Raw genomic sequence first — 15,076 nt, 5'->3', positions numbered from 1 at the left:
CTCGTAATTTATGCATAAAACCAGTTTCAAGAGCACGCCTCGTGTTGAACGACACAGAAATCTGCCTCATCAAAAGCTTCTGTAATACCAAAACTTGGGTTGGGCACTAATTAATTATCAGGTAAACGTTCAAAGTTGAGCTTCGAATTAGGTTGACGAGCTTTTGCTGAATTTTCTCCCAGACAAGTTCTCTGACTCGTATAGCATGTGGTTTATCAATCCCCTCGCAGCATTGTCACATAACAATGAGCAAACTCAAAAAGGAGAGTAAAAACAACATTTTCTAGACATCTTTTTCCCAAGTTTTTATGGTTAAGGCAGTAATTCTTCACCAATAAGCAAATTATTCAAATTATATATAAGCAAAGTGGAAATTACTCATCCTTGAGATTCTGAATTTTCTCTGGATCTGTCTCGTGCATGTGCTTTTTAAACTGCTCTCTAACCATACCAGTAAGAAGTTCAGTATTGTATTTCTGTGTTCAAGTAGTAGATCAAAGGAGCTACATTACTCTATATTCTATATAAGTTGAAGCACTCTCGAAGAACTAAATCGCTTTACTATGTAAACAAGAAAAGGAATATAACAAATTTCAGAAGCAATATGACATTTTAATTTTGTTCATTCAATATTTACCAATGAAAAATTAGAGATGATTTATCCTGCAACTTCATTCAACTATCTTACGAATAAATTTTGTCACCACATCCATCATATGAAGCATGAACAAATAGTAGTAGAATAACAGAGCTACAAAAACGACAACTGGTATGTGGGGATGCATCTAATAATGTACTCCCCCTAGCGGACAAGCCAATTACTGTTCCTGATTAACTAATAACTGTAGCCTATGAATATCATAAACAGCCAAACAGCTATGCATTGCACCAAAACTAATTCAAGCTCTCGTCTCAATAATCTTCCACAAAGCATAAGAATCAGATGATACAAATTTCAATTCATAAATCTAGTCACATTCTAATTACAAACCAATACACATCATTAATAGATCCATAGATTGACGTGCATATAAAATATGCAGTTGAGCATCAAATTCTAGTTTCAGCAACTACTGTCGACAAGCCATTTTGTTAGGACAAGATTTAGAAGAACAATTTTTCTAGTGTGTTATCCCAATCATACATATATAAATTCCATATAGCAGTTCAATCATAAATCATACATATATAAATTCCATGTATTTCACCAAGACATAATAAAGCTGAGAGCACTGCACCTTTTGGCCAATATATTTAGCTCGTCTCAAGCATTCACGATAAAGCTGCAATGAGGGAAAGGGGGGAAATGTTAAAAATAAGAAAAAAAAATGTTAAAATTCGAGAATCCTGTGCTGAATTAAGCCTATGACTACATAGAGAAATGCGCTCATATTGAAAAGGTATGATGAATGAGGAAGAGTGGACTGAGAAGGGGTAGAAGAGAGATACAAAATTAATTGTTTATAAGAATTCGTTCTTTAAATTAATTTTGTCAAGAAAATTACAAATGAAAGTAGAGAATAATCAAAACACCAAGTCGGTTCCAGCATAAAGCTCATAAACCCTAGTAGCATATAACCAGGATATAAAAGAAAGGATCTGTAAATCGATTAAAAATCAGAAAGTAAACGGAAAAAATAATAACCCTGATATAAAACAAGAAGGAAAAAAATAAAAATCAAACCCTGATAGCATTGTTGGCGAGCTCAGGGGGTAATGCTGTTTGAAGAGACGACATTTTTCTCTAGAAGCTCAAACAAGAAAAAAAATAACCCCACCGAAAACAGGCGGGTTACAAAAACCACAACCCGCACCTGCCTAGTTATTCTTGAAAACCGCACAGTTCGGGTTCGTCGGGTTGCGGGGGGCTGGTGAAAAGAGCAAATGGATTATATTTTTTTTTAAATCTAAATAATGTACATCCAATCCAACATCAGTTGAGTAGAAATAAGCTAATTCGCAATACATATATATAAAAGAGAGTCCAACTGAACCAACCCGTGAATAAATAGAAAAAAGAAGACTGGTGTTAATATTACGGTGGAAATAAGACCGAAATGATTCCACAATCTAAAGTGTTTGAGTTTATAACACCGAAAATCTTTTTAGCCGATGGTGGTGAATCTAGCAACGATTGTGGATTGTATAAAATGAGAAGAATCAGAATAGTAAAATTGGGTTTTGGGAATAGAGTGAAGAAGATGGGAAAGAAAAAGTTGAATTATCAGATTTATACTTAAATTGTGGGCATGGTCGGGTTTGAAGAAAAACTGTTGTACAAATGGGCGGGTCAAGCGGGTATATGTTCACCCCTAGCTCCAAGAGCAGCGGCCCGAACTTATTTCTTCTTACCGGTTCATGTTACAATTTCACTGCGACAAAATCGCTTCAGAGAAAAAAAATAAATTAAAAAAATTACTAATTATATTTTGGTTTGGAGAATTTATTATTGTTGCAGTTTCAAGGGTTTTTTGTCGTTTGGAAATTGATTCCGAGTTTCAATCCAAGATGAAGGTCAGCTTCCATTAAAACTGTTGCCTTGTTATCCGATTTTTGTTACTAAATTTAGCAACCAAACCCTAATTTTTGTTTTTCTTTCTTCAATTTGAAGAAAAGGAAGATTAATAAATTAATTGATTAAATTATGTGGGGATTATGATCACCAATTTTGTATACTGCTATGAATTGGAAATCCTGTTGATTGAGATGAATAAGGGGAAAAGGGAATTAAGTTTTTTGCTGAATCAAAATCATTTTCTTTTCGTCTTTATTCATCAGATTAATTGTTACAGAATATGATGAAAATATCACAATGGTATTTAAGTTTGGGCAAATTACGGCCACCCCTGAGTTATGGTCAAATTAAAAAAAAAAACCCTCTTGTTTGGGTAATTACAGCCACCTTCCTCAACTATGTATTATCTTACGAAAAAACCCCTCTACAGGTAAATTTAGGGATGTTAAATCGGTAAAATTGAATCGAAATTTCGGTACGCCAACATTTCATAATGTTTACCGAACTGAATATACGATTTGCTTCGGTAAATAACCGAATTACATCAATTTTATGTAAAACTATTTAAAAGGAGGGGTGGCTGTAATTACCTAAACAAGATGGGGTTTTTGTAATTTGGCCATACCTCAGAGGGGTGACCGTAATTTGCCCTATTAAGTTATGAGGGGATTATGTCTGGTAGTTTCCTTTCCATGAAAACAGCAATGTGCAAAAGCCAGAGTGTTTTCGTAGTGGGGAGAATGAAAAAAAATTATCCTCTTAGGTCTCGTTCGGTTGGGGATAGTACCATAATTAATTCAATAATTGGACTTTGTTTGATGATTGGTAAATCCTATAATTTTCCGGGTCGGCCCGAAATATTATTTTATCTCATCCTATCTTATCTCTTGGGGAAATTATTTGTTCGTCCGTCCAATAATACAATTGCAATGTTTTTTTTTTATCTGATGGAATTTTTTTTAATCTTTTTTTTTGTGCTATAGTTCGATAATGATCGGATAAATCGGTTACCGGATGACATTCTCGTGGCTATCCTATCTTTCCTATCGCCAATCGAAGCTGAACGCACTAGTGTTCTTTCGTCCCGTTGGATAAACTTGTGGAAACACACCTCTTCTCTCAAGTTCGATGCGTACATTGGCCGCGCAGTTGACGAACTGCAAACCGCAAAAAGTTTTCCCAAGTGGAGAGGGGCCAGTTTGTAAATCGGGTGAACTTCGTCCTCCAATCCCATGAAGCCGTCACTTTGGACGAATTTATAATCCGTTATGATATAAGTGGTTCCGATAAAAGGCGATACAATGAGTATACGTTACTTGTGGATGAAGTCACTCAGTGGCTCGAATATGCTTCCGCCAAAAAAGTTCCAATCTTGGAATTGAATTTTTCGCCAAAGTTCGACGAGAGTTTAAGCTATCCTGGCCTAACTTGTGCTTTCCCGCACGAGTTTCTCGCTCGGAGCATTAGTGTTGACTTTAAGCCCCTCAAAGCGTTGACTTTGGAATATATCGATGTGGATGGTGGGGCGATTGAGTTCTTTTTACGTAACTGCCCTTTGCTCGAAGAATTGATTGTCCACGAATCGAAAGAATTGTCGATTGTCGAAGTTTGTGGCTCGTCGCTAGTTTTGAAACGCTTAGAGATATGTTACTGCCGGAATTTGAAACTCGTTAGGGTTTCAGCACCAAATCTTGTTTCGCTTACTGTTCAAAGTCTTGAAGAACTCTTACTCGAAAATGTCCCGATGCTTGTTGAGCTGTCTCTTCCTTGGGGCTTTGGGGAAATTTCCGTTGAAAAATTATGTAACGCGATTTGTTGCTGCAATTTGCAATTGGAGGTTCTTAACTTGTCGGTGCTGAAAAATCCAGAGGTTAGTTAGTTAAGACGAAAATTGAATTTTTTTATTTTTATTTTTTGTGGGTTGTTTATTTGCTATTGTTTTATTTTATTCGTTGTATAATTACTATTTTTTTTTTTGGGAATTTATTTAAAATCACAGGAAGGTATCGAGTTTTACGAGTTCCCTGAAATGCCTAGATTGAAGAAGTTGGTCGTAGGATATCGGGATTTGACTCAACAAAGTGTCGATCTACTACCTTACTTTATAAGGGCAGCACCTTGCATACAGGAATTTGTTTTAAAGGTAATAAATATATTATGTGCGTTTATTTTGTATATCAATAACAATAAAAAAAATATATGTAACTGAATCAAAACAAATAACCCGAGTCCTATATTCCCAGTTTCGAATTTGAATTGATCGAATTGGAGCAAAGAATTTCAATCTTGAGGATTTTGAGTTCATGCCGACTCCAAGGGATATTTTGGTTAAATATCTTCGTTTTTTGTTTTTCAGTTACACTCGCCTTCCATTTCAACGTTGAAGAGTAGTATGAATACGAGGTTTCACCAAGAGCAACTTAAAGTTGTCAAGTTTTGTGGCTATCGTGCTCGTGAAATTCATGTCCGACTAGCGAAGTACTTTCTGGAGAACTTTGTCAATATCGAGAAATTAATTATTGATCCCGGGCCTTTTTTTTCACCGAACAAATCCCGCCTGTTAGTTCAATTCCTATTGAAAATGTAAGGAGTCGCTCCCGGGAACAGCTTGGAGCAGAAATACCCCAGCGTGTTGAATTGGTTATTCTTTAATTACCCAGGTTCTTTTTTTATTTTATTTTTCCGGCTGTATTTATACCTGATCGTAGATATTATCGGATATTTAAAGCTGTCAATGATGCGATTTTATCAAATAAATTGTTTTACATAGCATTTTCTTTGATTTTTCTCATTGTTGAACTAAAAATCTTGAATTTGGTGTACACTAATTTGCAGAAAGAGGAAGATGGTTGTGAATAGAGAGTTTTTTTTGGTAGTGTAAATAGCATCACTTCAAGAAATAAGTCAACTATTAAACAACTTGCATAATTTAGATTAATGACTATAGCCCATCTAGTGTAGAAAAATTATGAAAAAACTAATTAGTTAATATACTTCAAGAATGGACAAAAAATGGTTGATGCCTATATATATCAAGAAAATATTAATCCATTTTCGCAAAATTCTTGCGGCAATCAATATGGCACTCAGATTATGGGTTTTAATAGTGCTTCTGTCTATATCGGTTGCAACTATTAATGCTCAAATTCGACCCTGCCCTCCATTATTGCCATCCGTATTTTGTCGTTCTCCACCACCACCACTACCACTTAGACCATCTCCAATGGAGATGGGTATGGGTTGGGGTGGGGTGGTAAAACAACCTCCAATGGAGTTGGGTTAAGGGGGTGTGGGTCTGGAGTGGATAGGGGTGGGGAGAGGGGGGAGGGATGAATTCCTTGAGCTGCCCCCTTCCAACTCACGTGCTGCAAGGGGGCGTGTGATACACGCTCCTTTATTTTTTTTTATTTTTTTTCTTTTCTTTTTTTCTTTTTTACTTGTTATATACGTTAGTTTCTTGGTTTCTTTTCCTTTATATTTTCTCTTTTTTGCTTGTCAATTTTATAGTTTTTTTATATTCCTTTTTATGTATTTATTTTATATTGTAAGATTATTTTATTTTATTTCAATTATTTAGTTACATAATTTAATAACACATAATTTCAATAAAATCAAACACTTAATTTGTAAATAAAGACTTTTAATATTTTTGTTTTCATTTCTTTTTCTTTTATTTTATTATTTCCTTTTGAATTATACCTTTATTTGTAATTATTTTTTTATTATTATTATTTTATTTTGTTTCTTTATTTGGTTTTATTTTATTTTATTTAATTTTTTAATATACTTTTTTTATAATTGTAAAAATTATAAAAAAACAACAAATACGATTATTTTACTTTTTATTATAAATTTGAAATAGCAAAATAATTTTAAGAAAATCAAACACTTAATTCGTAAATAAAAACTTAAGTAAAATTATTATAATTAAATTATTATTATTATAATTAAATTATTATTATTACTATTATTATTATTATTATTATTATTATTATTATTATTATTATTATTATTATTATTATTGTTATTATTAATTATTATTATTATTATTATTATTATTATTATTATTATTATTATTATTATTATTATTATTATTATTATTATTATTATTATTATTATTATTATTATTATTATTATTAGTATTATTATTATTATTATCATTATTTTTATTATTAATTATTATTAGTAATAATTATTATTAATTATTAGTTATTAATACTAATATTAATATTATTATTTATTATTATTATTATTGTTGTTATTATTATTATTATTATTATTATTATTATTATTGTGATTTTTATTATCATTTTATTATTATTATCGTGGTGAGAGTGAGAATTCGAAAAAAAGTAATAAAAGACCGAACGGTTGGAAACGACGTAGGTAGAGGGAAAGGGAGGGGGAGGGGGAGGGGAGGGGGAAAACCCCCCTATCCATTGGAGATGCTCTTAGATCTCCACCGCCACCACCACCGACATCGATACTTTGCCGATCACCACCACCGCCACTTGGGTCTACATCTCCACGTCCACCACCATCATCGATATTTTGTCGATGGCCATCACCACCACCACCCCCCTCCCCTCCTCCACCACCACCTTCTCCACCTCCTTCCCCACCACCTCCACCTCCATTTCCACGTTTATGTTTAATATTTCCAAGATTAAGTTCACCCCCACCACCACCACCACCACCACCCCCTCCCCTCCTCCGCCACCACCTTCTCCACCTCCGTCTCCTTCCCCACCACCTCCACCTCCGTCACCACCGCCACCTCCACGTATATGCTTAGTATTTCGAAGATTATGTTCACCACCACCACCACCAATTGCGCGATCACCTTAAACGATTGACCATTAACATACTGAAAAAAATGTCATATGAGTCATTTACTAATTCCGAAAACTTGTCTTTCCATCATCATCTTAAACCTCTCCCTTCCCGTACATATATCATCAATTAACAACCAAAGTGCATAATTACCGTTTTCAATCGTCTCTACTACACAAATAAAAAGCGGTAGTTTTCGTATACATTTTCAAGAATAAGACCATTTAGTAATCTTTCTTCGATAGAGAAATTACTAGGTAATAAGATTGATCGATACGTCGTACTTCGGTCCACATGCCTAACAACATCTAGTTAATGTTTGAGGAAGTTTGGCATATGATTGATGTATTTGTATGTTTCACATAATTAATACATTGTATTTTCAAGTCATGAGAATAAACAAGATATCGTTTTCTTCTTATGCTAATGCTATCTTATTTTGATTTTGAAATTCAAGACAAATGGATGTGGAATTTCAATCATAACAATTGGAACTAGACATTCCCTTATTGAGAGATTTGCACAATTAATTTATACTTCATTCTTCCCATATTAATCTACAAGTATTGAGACAAAAACTAATAATTGCGCATGAATTCTATAAAGAAATAATAAAAAAAACACTAACCAAATGACTAAAATACCCTTTTTATTATTTTTTTTACAGTTGATAATCTCTCGATAAACTAAGAACAGTAAGTCTAAAATTGAGAAATGCATAATAAATTCTCTATTAGAATTCTTGACTAATAATTTGAAATATATTTTATTTTTCTTCAAAGCAAACGACACATAATATGAGAAGAAGGAAATATAACAGGTTGCCCCCCCTGCATGTTGGCTCATTCGACCCTACACTCAGTGATAAATATTGGGTTGGTCTTCTGCTGTCACATGTCTTTTTTTTGTATTTTTCTAAAACGCCTACAATAGTTGGGGAATATATTATAAAATACAAAAAATGACACATGGCAGCAGAAGACCCATGGGTCCTGCAAATATATCGAATCATTTCCCAGTCGCATCAATGCCCTAGTTTGCTACATTTCTTCAAAAGAAAAAAAAACCAATTAACAATTGTGTGGGAATCGTTGAGAAATACAGGTCGACAATAATGGTGAAAGGTAGCAAGAAGAAGACAGGTAGTTTCTTATATACCCATCGCTCCCCTCGACGTCTATTAACCTAATTTATGTACATTTACCACATAATTTCTATTTTTTGCACCCTTCTCAGCGACTCCGAAGGACAAATCGAAGTGTCCTACATAAACGGTATGCAACGGTACGCAACGACCATATGCGACGGTTCGGAATTCTTCCATGGTTGATCAGTCAAAAATGGAGTTTGTAAACAAGCTTGTTTTTTAGATCTACAGATCTATGGTCGCACTATTTGTTGACTCATAAATATTTGTTTCCTATGAAATTTGTTTTATCAGAGTCCACAACAAAGAAGAGATCATTGTTGTCGAAAAACAAAAAATATTATAGTCATCTACACTCAGAGTCAACTATAAAATCGGATAGTTCACTATATTGTTCCCAAAGTCAACTATAAAAATTAGATAGTCAACTATAATTTTTACGATGTCAACTATAAAAAATTGGTAGTTAACTATATTGTTGTCAGAGTCAACTACAAAAATTAGATAGTCAACTATAATTGTTCCGATGTCAACTATAAAAAAATTGGCAATTAACTATAATATTTCCATTAATTCACTATATTATTTTTCAATTTAAGATACTATGGTGTTATAAAATTGAATACTCATGATAAAAATCTCATCTCCGGTGAAAACATGAATTTCATAGAATAGAAAATAGATTGATTTAAACAAAAAAAAAGATGAGATATAGAAGAAAAGGTAAAGTAGTGAGAAGAAATAGAGAAAAAAATGAAACAGAAACAGATGAGAAAAGAGGAAATGAGGGAAGAGAAAGAAAGAGAGAGAAGAGAGAAAAGGAGAGAGGAAAAGAGGGAGAAAAAGATACGAGAAGAGAGGAAGTCGGGGAAGAGAGAGAGGAGAGAGGAGAGAGAAGAAGAGATACGAGAAGAGAGGAAGTTGGGGAAGAGAGAGAGGAGAGAGGGGAGAGAAGAAGAAGAAAAAAAAAATAACACGTCAAAAGTGAGGAAAAAAAAGGAAGGGAGATAAATGAATGGAGAATATAAAATGACGGATAAGAGATAAATAAGGAGAAGAGAGAGAAAGTAGGAGAAAAAAATATGGGAAAAAAGGTATAATGGGCATAAACATAAGCTTAGGGGGTCACACAATTCAGAAAATATTAAATGAGTTTGTTTACAAATGGTCAATTATAAATTGGGCCCAAATTATATTATTTTACCCAACAAGTGGGTTATCCCTCATTTTCCCTTATTATTGGTTTTTTCTTAATTTTATTATATATTCTAGTGTATTTGCCCCATTAAAAAATACCCAGTTTCAATAATAAATTCATAATCATATTATATTTTAGTTTGTAGCTATTTTCCATAAAATATTAAAATTAATGGCTAAAGACTACTTAGATTCATAAGATTAATTTCTCCTATTTTCTTTGTCTATTCAAATTGCTATTTAAAATTTTAACTAGTGGAACTCGTCTAAATATGAAATTTAATGATTTATACTATGCTACATCAGGTGAACTACACCAGGTAGATATTTACCATTAGTAAATATATAAATATTTACACACACTTTGGTATGTAGATCAACAGTAAAACTCCACCAAATATAATATTTACCGGGTGTAGCATAGAAATAATCATATTTAATGGTCTTATTGTTCCACCGTGAGTTTAGACCATCTTTACAAAATTGGAAATCTTTGGTTCAACATTTTAAATATTAATCACAAAAAGTTGCATAAATTGTATCATACAACATTTTGTGCTGAAATACATAAATGAACTCTTAATAAAATTGCATAATTTTGATTAAAGTCTCTAATTTAACAGCACGTATAGAACGACTTGACAATTGACATTGCCGCACTCAAAGTTATACATTATTAGTATTTTGGAGTGTAGTGATAATGTAATAAACTTGCACATAAATGAGTATTTGGACTATATGCGAGGATATTATTATTATTTTTTGTTCTTTTCCTTTTCTTTTAAAGTACGTTGGAATTGATCATCAACTTGTCATAATGAAGGGTTGTGATGCTAGTGAATTTAAGAAGTACCAGCTAATCAACTAATTCGACGATCCACGTACGTAGGATTGAGCACATGCTAATAACAAACTAACCAACTAAGCTGAGGTGAAGCTCACTCTGGTTGGCTGAGGGAGATCAAGGCATGTGATCTGACAATTTGGAGGAGAAGCTGACTTCTGGGAGATATATAAAGAGGAAGGAGCAACTGTATTTGGTTAGATTAAGAGAGAGAAACAAAATACATTGTAATCATAAGAGAGAGGGGTAAGAAATCAGAGAGAGAAGAAACTGTGAACTCTGATGTGTTGATCTTGTTGTATTTATTGAAAGCTGTAAACTCTTGTTGATTCATAGTGAAATAAAGATGCCGCTTCCTCCATTGATTGTGTTTTAATTTGAGTTGAATCATCCTATTTATAGATTCATGTTTTCGTGCTAGGGTTCATTCAAAATTAGGATTTTCTATTTTGCCTTATTATGTGTATGATCATTGCTTGATTGTAGTTTGATCTGAGTGTTTCTTTGAGCTGAAATGTTAATCTTCTTGTATTTTTTTTCGCCAAGGAAATGCGTATCAACAATAGTATAATTGTTGAGTGTATATTTTACACTCAATGTATACTTTCTTACGAGGATTTTTGTATACTTTTATTGATTTAATGATGCTTAATGAGTGCTTTATTGTATTTTAGGTACAACTTGACGATTTGGGAGTTGCAAGGACGAAACAAGCCAAAAAAGGTCAAAAAAAAGGGGCAAACATGGAAGAAAACAAAAATATGTTGAAAATTGGTCCGCGCGGCCGTGCCAATTTTAGCCTATTTTTGGCGCGGCCGCGCCAATTGCAGATTTTGGACAGAAGGTTTCGGCGATTCTCGCGGAGCCGTGTGAGAATTACACTGATTTTCGCGCGGCCGCGCCAAAACACGGTGGAGACAATTTTGGACTTTAAATCACACAAGGAAACCTAAATCATCTACCAAGTTGGGACATCTATCTAAGGGCAAACCAAGCACGAATTAAAGAACTTTTGAACACAATCTTAGAGGAAGAGGAGCGAGAGAGCGAAGAAACGAAGACGGAGAATTGACAAATCTTCATCATAATTCTTCTTTCACCTATCTTTTCTTAATCTAGGACTTTTATTACTTTTATTATGTTTGTCGTTAAGAGTAGCTAAGTTTTTAATCTAGGATTTTGTTGGAACCCTATGTGGGGATGGTGAACACGTTTTCTTGAGATTATGCAATTATGATTTTATGATTATTTCTTCTACTTGTTATGATTGTTAGTGCATGAACTTGATCAATTTATGTGATTTATCTGTGATTATTGGGATTGACTCGACAGAGCTATTTTGATAATTAGACGGTAAGTAGAAGAACCTTCGAGTAGTTTTCACCGGATGAGTGTGTCAATTGCATGTGGTGTCGTAGACATACAGATATCACCTTAGGTAGCCATTTACGAGACTTGTTTGTTAATGTTTAATTCATAATTGGTTTGCATAGACATATAGTGAACTTTTTATGAATAATAGAATCATAATACACGCGACAGCGGGTTATGAGTAAATTAGTGTCTCGGGTTATTAATCATGAATCATATATTTCATAATTGAGGGTTTTGGGTGAGCAATTCTTGCATAGGGGGAAGATAAAATCCTAGGTCCGTTTTTATTGATATTTTCTCGTGTTTAATTGCTTTCATAATTAGTTTAATTATTTAGTTGATTAAATTTGACAACTTTGCGTAGGTTGGATAAAAATCATAGTTGTTAGAATTTGGTACTTAGGATTAGGTAATTTGAGTATTCCCTGTGGGATCGACATCCGACTCTCACGAGTCCACTTTTACTACTTGTTTGCGATACGTGCACTTGCGTGTTAGGTATTTAGCCCCAACAAGTTGTTGGCGTCGTTGCCGGGGAATACGGCTAAATTATCTACTTATCCTAATATTAAATTTGAGCAATTTTTCTTACTTCAGCCGTTTTTATTTATTTTATTTAATTATTTTATTTGCTTATTTTATTTTTACTATTTTTGTATTAGGTACTTTTTATGCGAAGAGGACACGACATGAAATTGCTACCTCTTGATCCCGAAATTGAGCGAACGTTTAGGCACGCCAGGAGAAATCAACGGTTAGCTCAAAACATTCCCGCAACAATGGAAGAAGAAAATAATCGTAGGGGAGATGACCAAGGGCGCCTACCCAATGCAGCTCATTAATCCACCACCTCGTCAACGAGCATTGCATGAGTACACCGTTCCGACACTCAATGGGTTTCAATCAAGCATCCAGCAGCCCCCCATTGAAGCCAACAATTTCGAAATTCGCGCGGGACTCCTTACTATGCTCCAAAACAATGGGTTGTTTAGCGGATTAGCTCATGAAAACCCGCATCTCAACTTGGTCAACTTTCTCGAAACGTGTGATTCGAATAAGATGCACGGAGTATCACATGAAGCACTGCAACTCCGCCTGTTCAAGCACTCTTTACAAGGAGCAGCCCGAGAATGGTTACAAACTCGTGCACCGCACTCCATCTCGTCTTGGCCCCAACTAGCACAACTTTTCATGAACACATACAACTCCCCAACAAAAAATGAGAGAATCCGGAGAGAAATACAAAACTTCATACAAGAAGCCGGTGAAGCGCTATTCGAGACGTGGGAGCGGTTCAAACAATTAATTCGGAGATGCCCGAATCACGGACTTCAAGAGTGGCGGCAACTTCAAATATTTTATGATGGACTGCAAGATAATTCGAGAACGGTGCTCGATTCAGCAGCTGGCGGTATGTTCATGAGCTTGACCTATGATGAAGCTTACGAACTTTTGGAGCGAATTGCAAGGAACAAATACATGCGGGCATCAGAGCGGTCAAATAGCGGAACCAAGAAGACGGGAGGAATTTTGGTGGTGGATGGGGTCACCGCAATCACTGCCCAGTTAGAAAAGCTATCAAAGCAAGTAGCAGCTTTGCAGACTCAGCAAGTCCATGCAGTCCAAGTTCCCGACCAGTGCTTAGAAGAAACGGAGTCTCTAAATTACGTGAATGATACCAACCGACAACAGAGGAACCCGTACTCCAACACTTATAATCCGGGATGGAAAGACCACCCCAACTTTGGATGGGAGGAAATTAGCAAGGACAAAGGCAAGCACCACCTCAAGGTGGAGATCTCGCAAATATCTTCGCTCAATTTATGACATCCACTCAAGCTTCCATCCGCAATTTGGAAACACAGATCGGTCAACTTGCAACCCAGCTAAACGCGAGGCCATCGGGAGCACTGCCGTCAAATACAGAAGATCCTCGGAAGAACAACATCGAGCAGTGCAACGCTGTAAGTTTAAGGAATGGGAGACAATTGGAGGAAGCCCCACAAAAAGAGAAGCAAAACACGGTAATCGAGAAGCCGAGCGTGATAGGGGAAAAAGAATCAACTCACGAAGAACCACTATCATCCACAGTGAAATCACGAGCCCCTCCAATTCCATATCCTCAAAAGCTTCTAAAGAAGAAGCTCGATGCCGAATACCAAGGATTTTTGGACAAGTTGAAGGAAATTCACATAAATATCCTGTTTATCGAAGCCCTTCAAAAGATGCCAAAGTGGGTGAAATTCCTCAAGGATCTCGTGACAAAGAGGAAGAAATTGCAAGGGAACGAGATGATCCAACTCACGGAGGATTGTAGTGCAATTCTTACACGGCCCCTTCCACAAAAACTCGGCGATCCAGGTAAGTTCACTATTCCTTGTACTATAGGAGGTAAAAATTTTAGATCGCTCATTGATTTAGGCGCTAGCATTAATCTTATGCCTTATTCCACTTATAAAAATCTTGGGTTAGGTGAGATTGAACCGACGGCTATAACTCTTCAATTAGGCGATAGGTCTTTAGTTTACCCAAAAGGTATTTTAGAGAATGTGCTAGTAAAAGTGAACAAATTTATCTTCCCAGTTGATTTTGTTATACTTGATATAGATGAAGATAGGGAGATACCTCTTATTTTAGGAAGACCGTTTTTAGCTACATCGAAAACTCTAATTGATTGTGCTAGTGGTGATCTTACAATGACGGTGCATGATCAAACGATAAAATTTAATGTTTTTAGTGCTAATAAAAATCCATGTGATAATAATGATTGTTTTGCTATTGATCTTATGGATTTTACAAATCATAAAAATTTTGATGTTTTAATCTTGGACCATGGGAAAGCATCTTTGAGTGCAGGAGATGATGGCGGAAACGGGAGTCGGAAAGAGCAAGTTTATTTGATGAACTCAATTTCAACTCTTCCGAGAGATAGTCAAAAGAGTTGGGGTTTTAAAGACGATGTTGGCAAGCCTCATGACATCAAGAAGAATAAGCGAACCAGTCGAAAGAAGAATCGGATCAACCCATTTACTCAAGAATTCCTCCAAAAGGAAGTAAGGAGATGGGTTCAAAAGCTAAGGAATTGAAGAGCAGGAACAAAGTCTGGCTGAAGACTATAAACTTAGTGCTTCTCGGGAGGCAACCCGAGATTTTTGTTTTTTATTTA

At 35.0% G+C, this 15,076-nt stretch overlaps 1 protein-coding gene and 1 long non-coding RNA gene across 2 annotated transcripts; one reads left to right on the top strand and one right to left on the bottom strand.

Annotated features, from left to right (window-relative positions):
- Nucleotides 1–359: 359 nt before the first annotated feature.
- On the bottom strand, nucleotides 360–1,769 carry LOC148772273 (uncharacterized). The gene is made up of 3 exons (XR_016030076.1): nucleotides 1,685–1,769; nucleotides 1,239–1,283; nucleotides 360–476 (listed from the first exon to the last, which is right to left on the bottom strand). It is a non-coding gene; the product is annotated as an uncharacterized LOC148772273 (long non-coding RNA).
- A 480-nt stretch (nucleotides 1,770–2,249) lies between these two features.
- On the top strand, nucleotides 2,250–5,102 carry LOC105976344 (F-box/LRR-repeat protein At3g26922). The gene is made up of 6 exons (XM_088814963.1): nucleotides 2,250–2,298; nucleotides 2,459–2,514; nucleotides 3,499–3,716; nucleotides 3,809–4,385; nucleotides 4,515–4,658; nucleotides 4,872–5,102. The coding sequence occupies exons 1-6, from the start codon at nucleotides 2,250–2,252 to the stop codon at nucleotides 5,100–5,102; spliced, it is 1,275 nt and encodes a 424-aa protein (XP_088671089.1).
- The last annotated feature ends 9,974 nt before the right edge of the window (nucleotides 5,103–15,076 follow it).

The sequence above is a fragment of the Erythranthe guttata genome, chromosome 2 (assembly GCF_056151865.1).
Source record: "Erythranthe guttata isolate IM_541 chromosome 2, IM_541, whole genome shotgun sequence".
NCBI lineage: Eukaryota > Viridiplantae > Streptophyta > Magnoliopsida > Lamiales > Phrymaceae > Erythranthe > Erythranthe guttata.
This window is presented reverse-complemented; position numbering and strand designations above follow the sequence as displayed.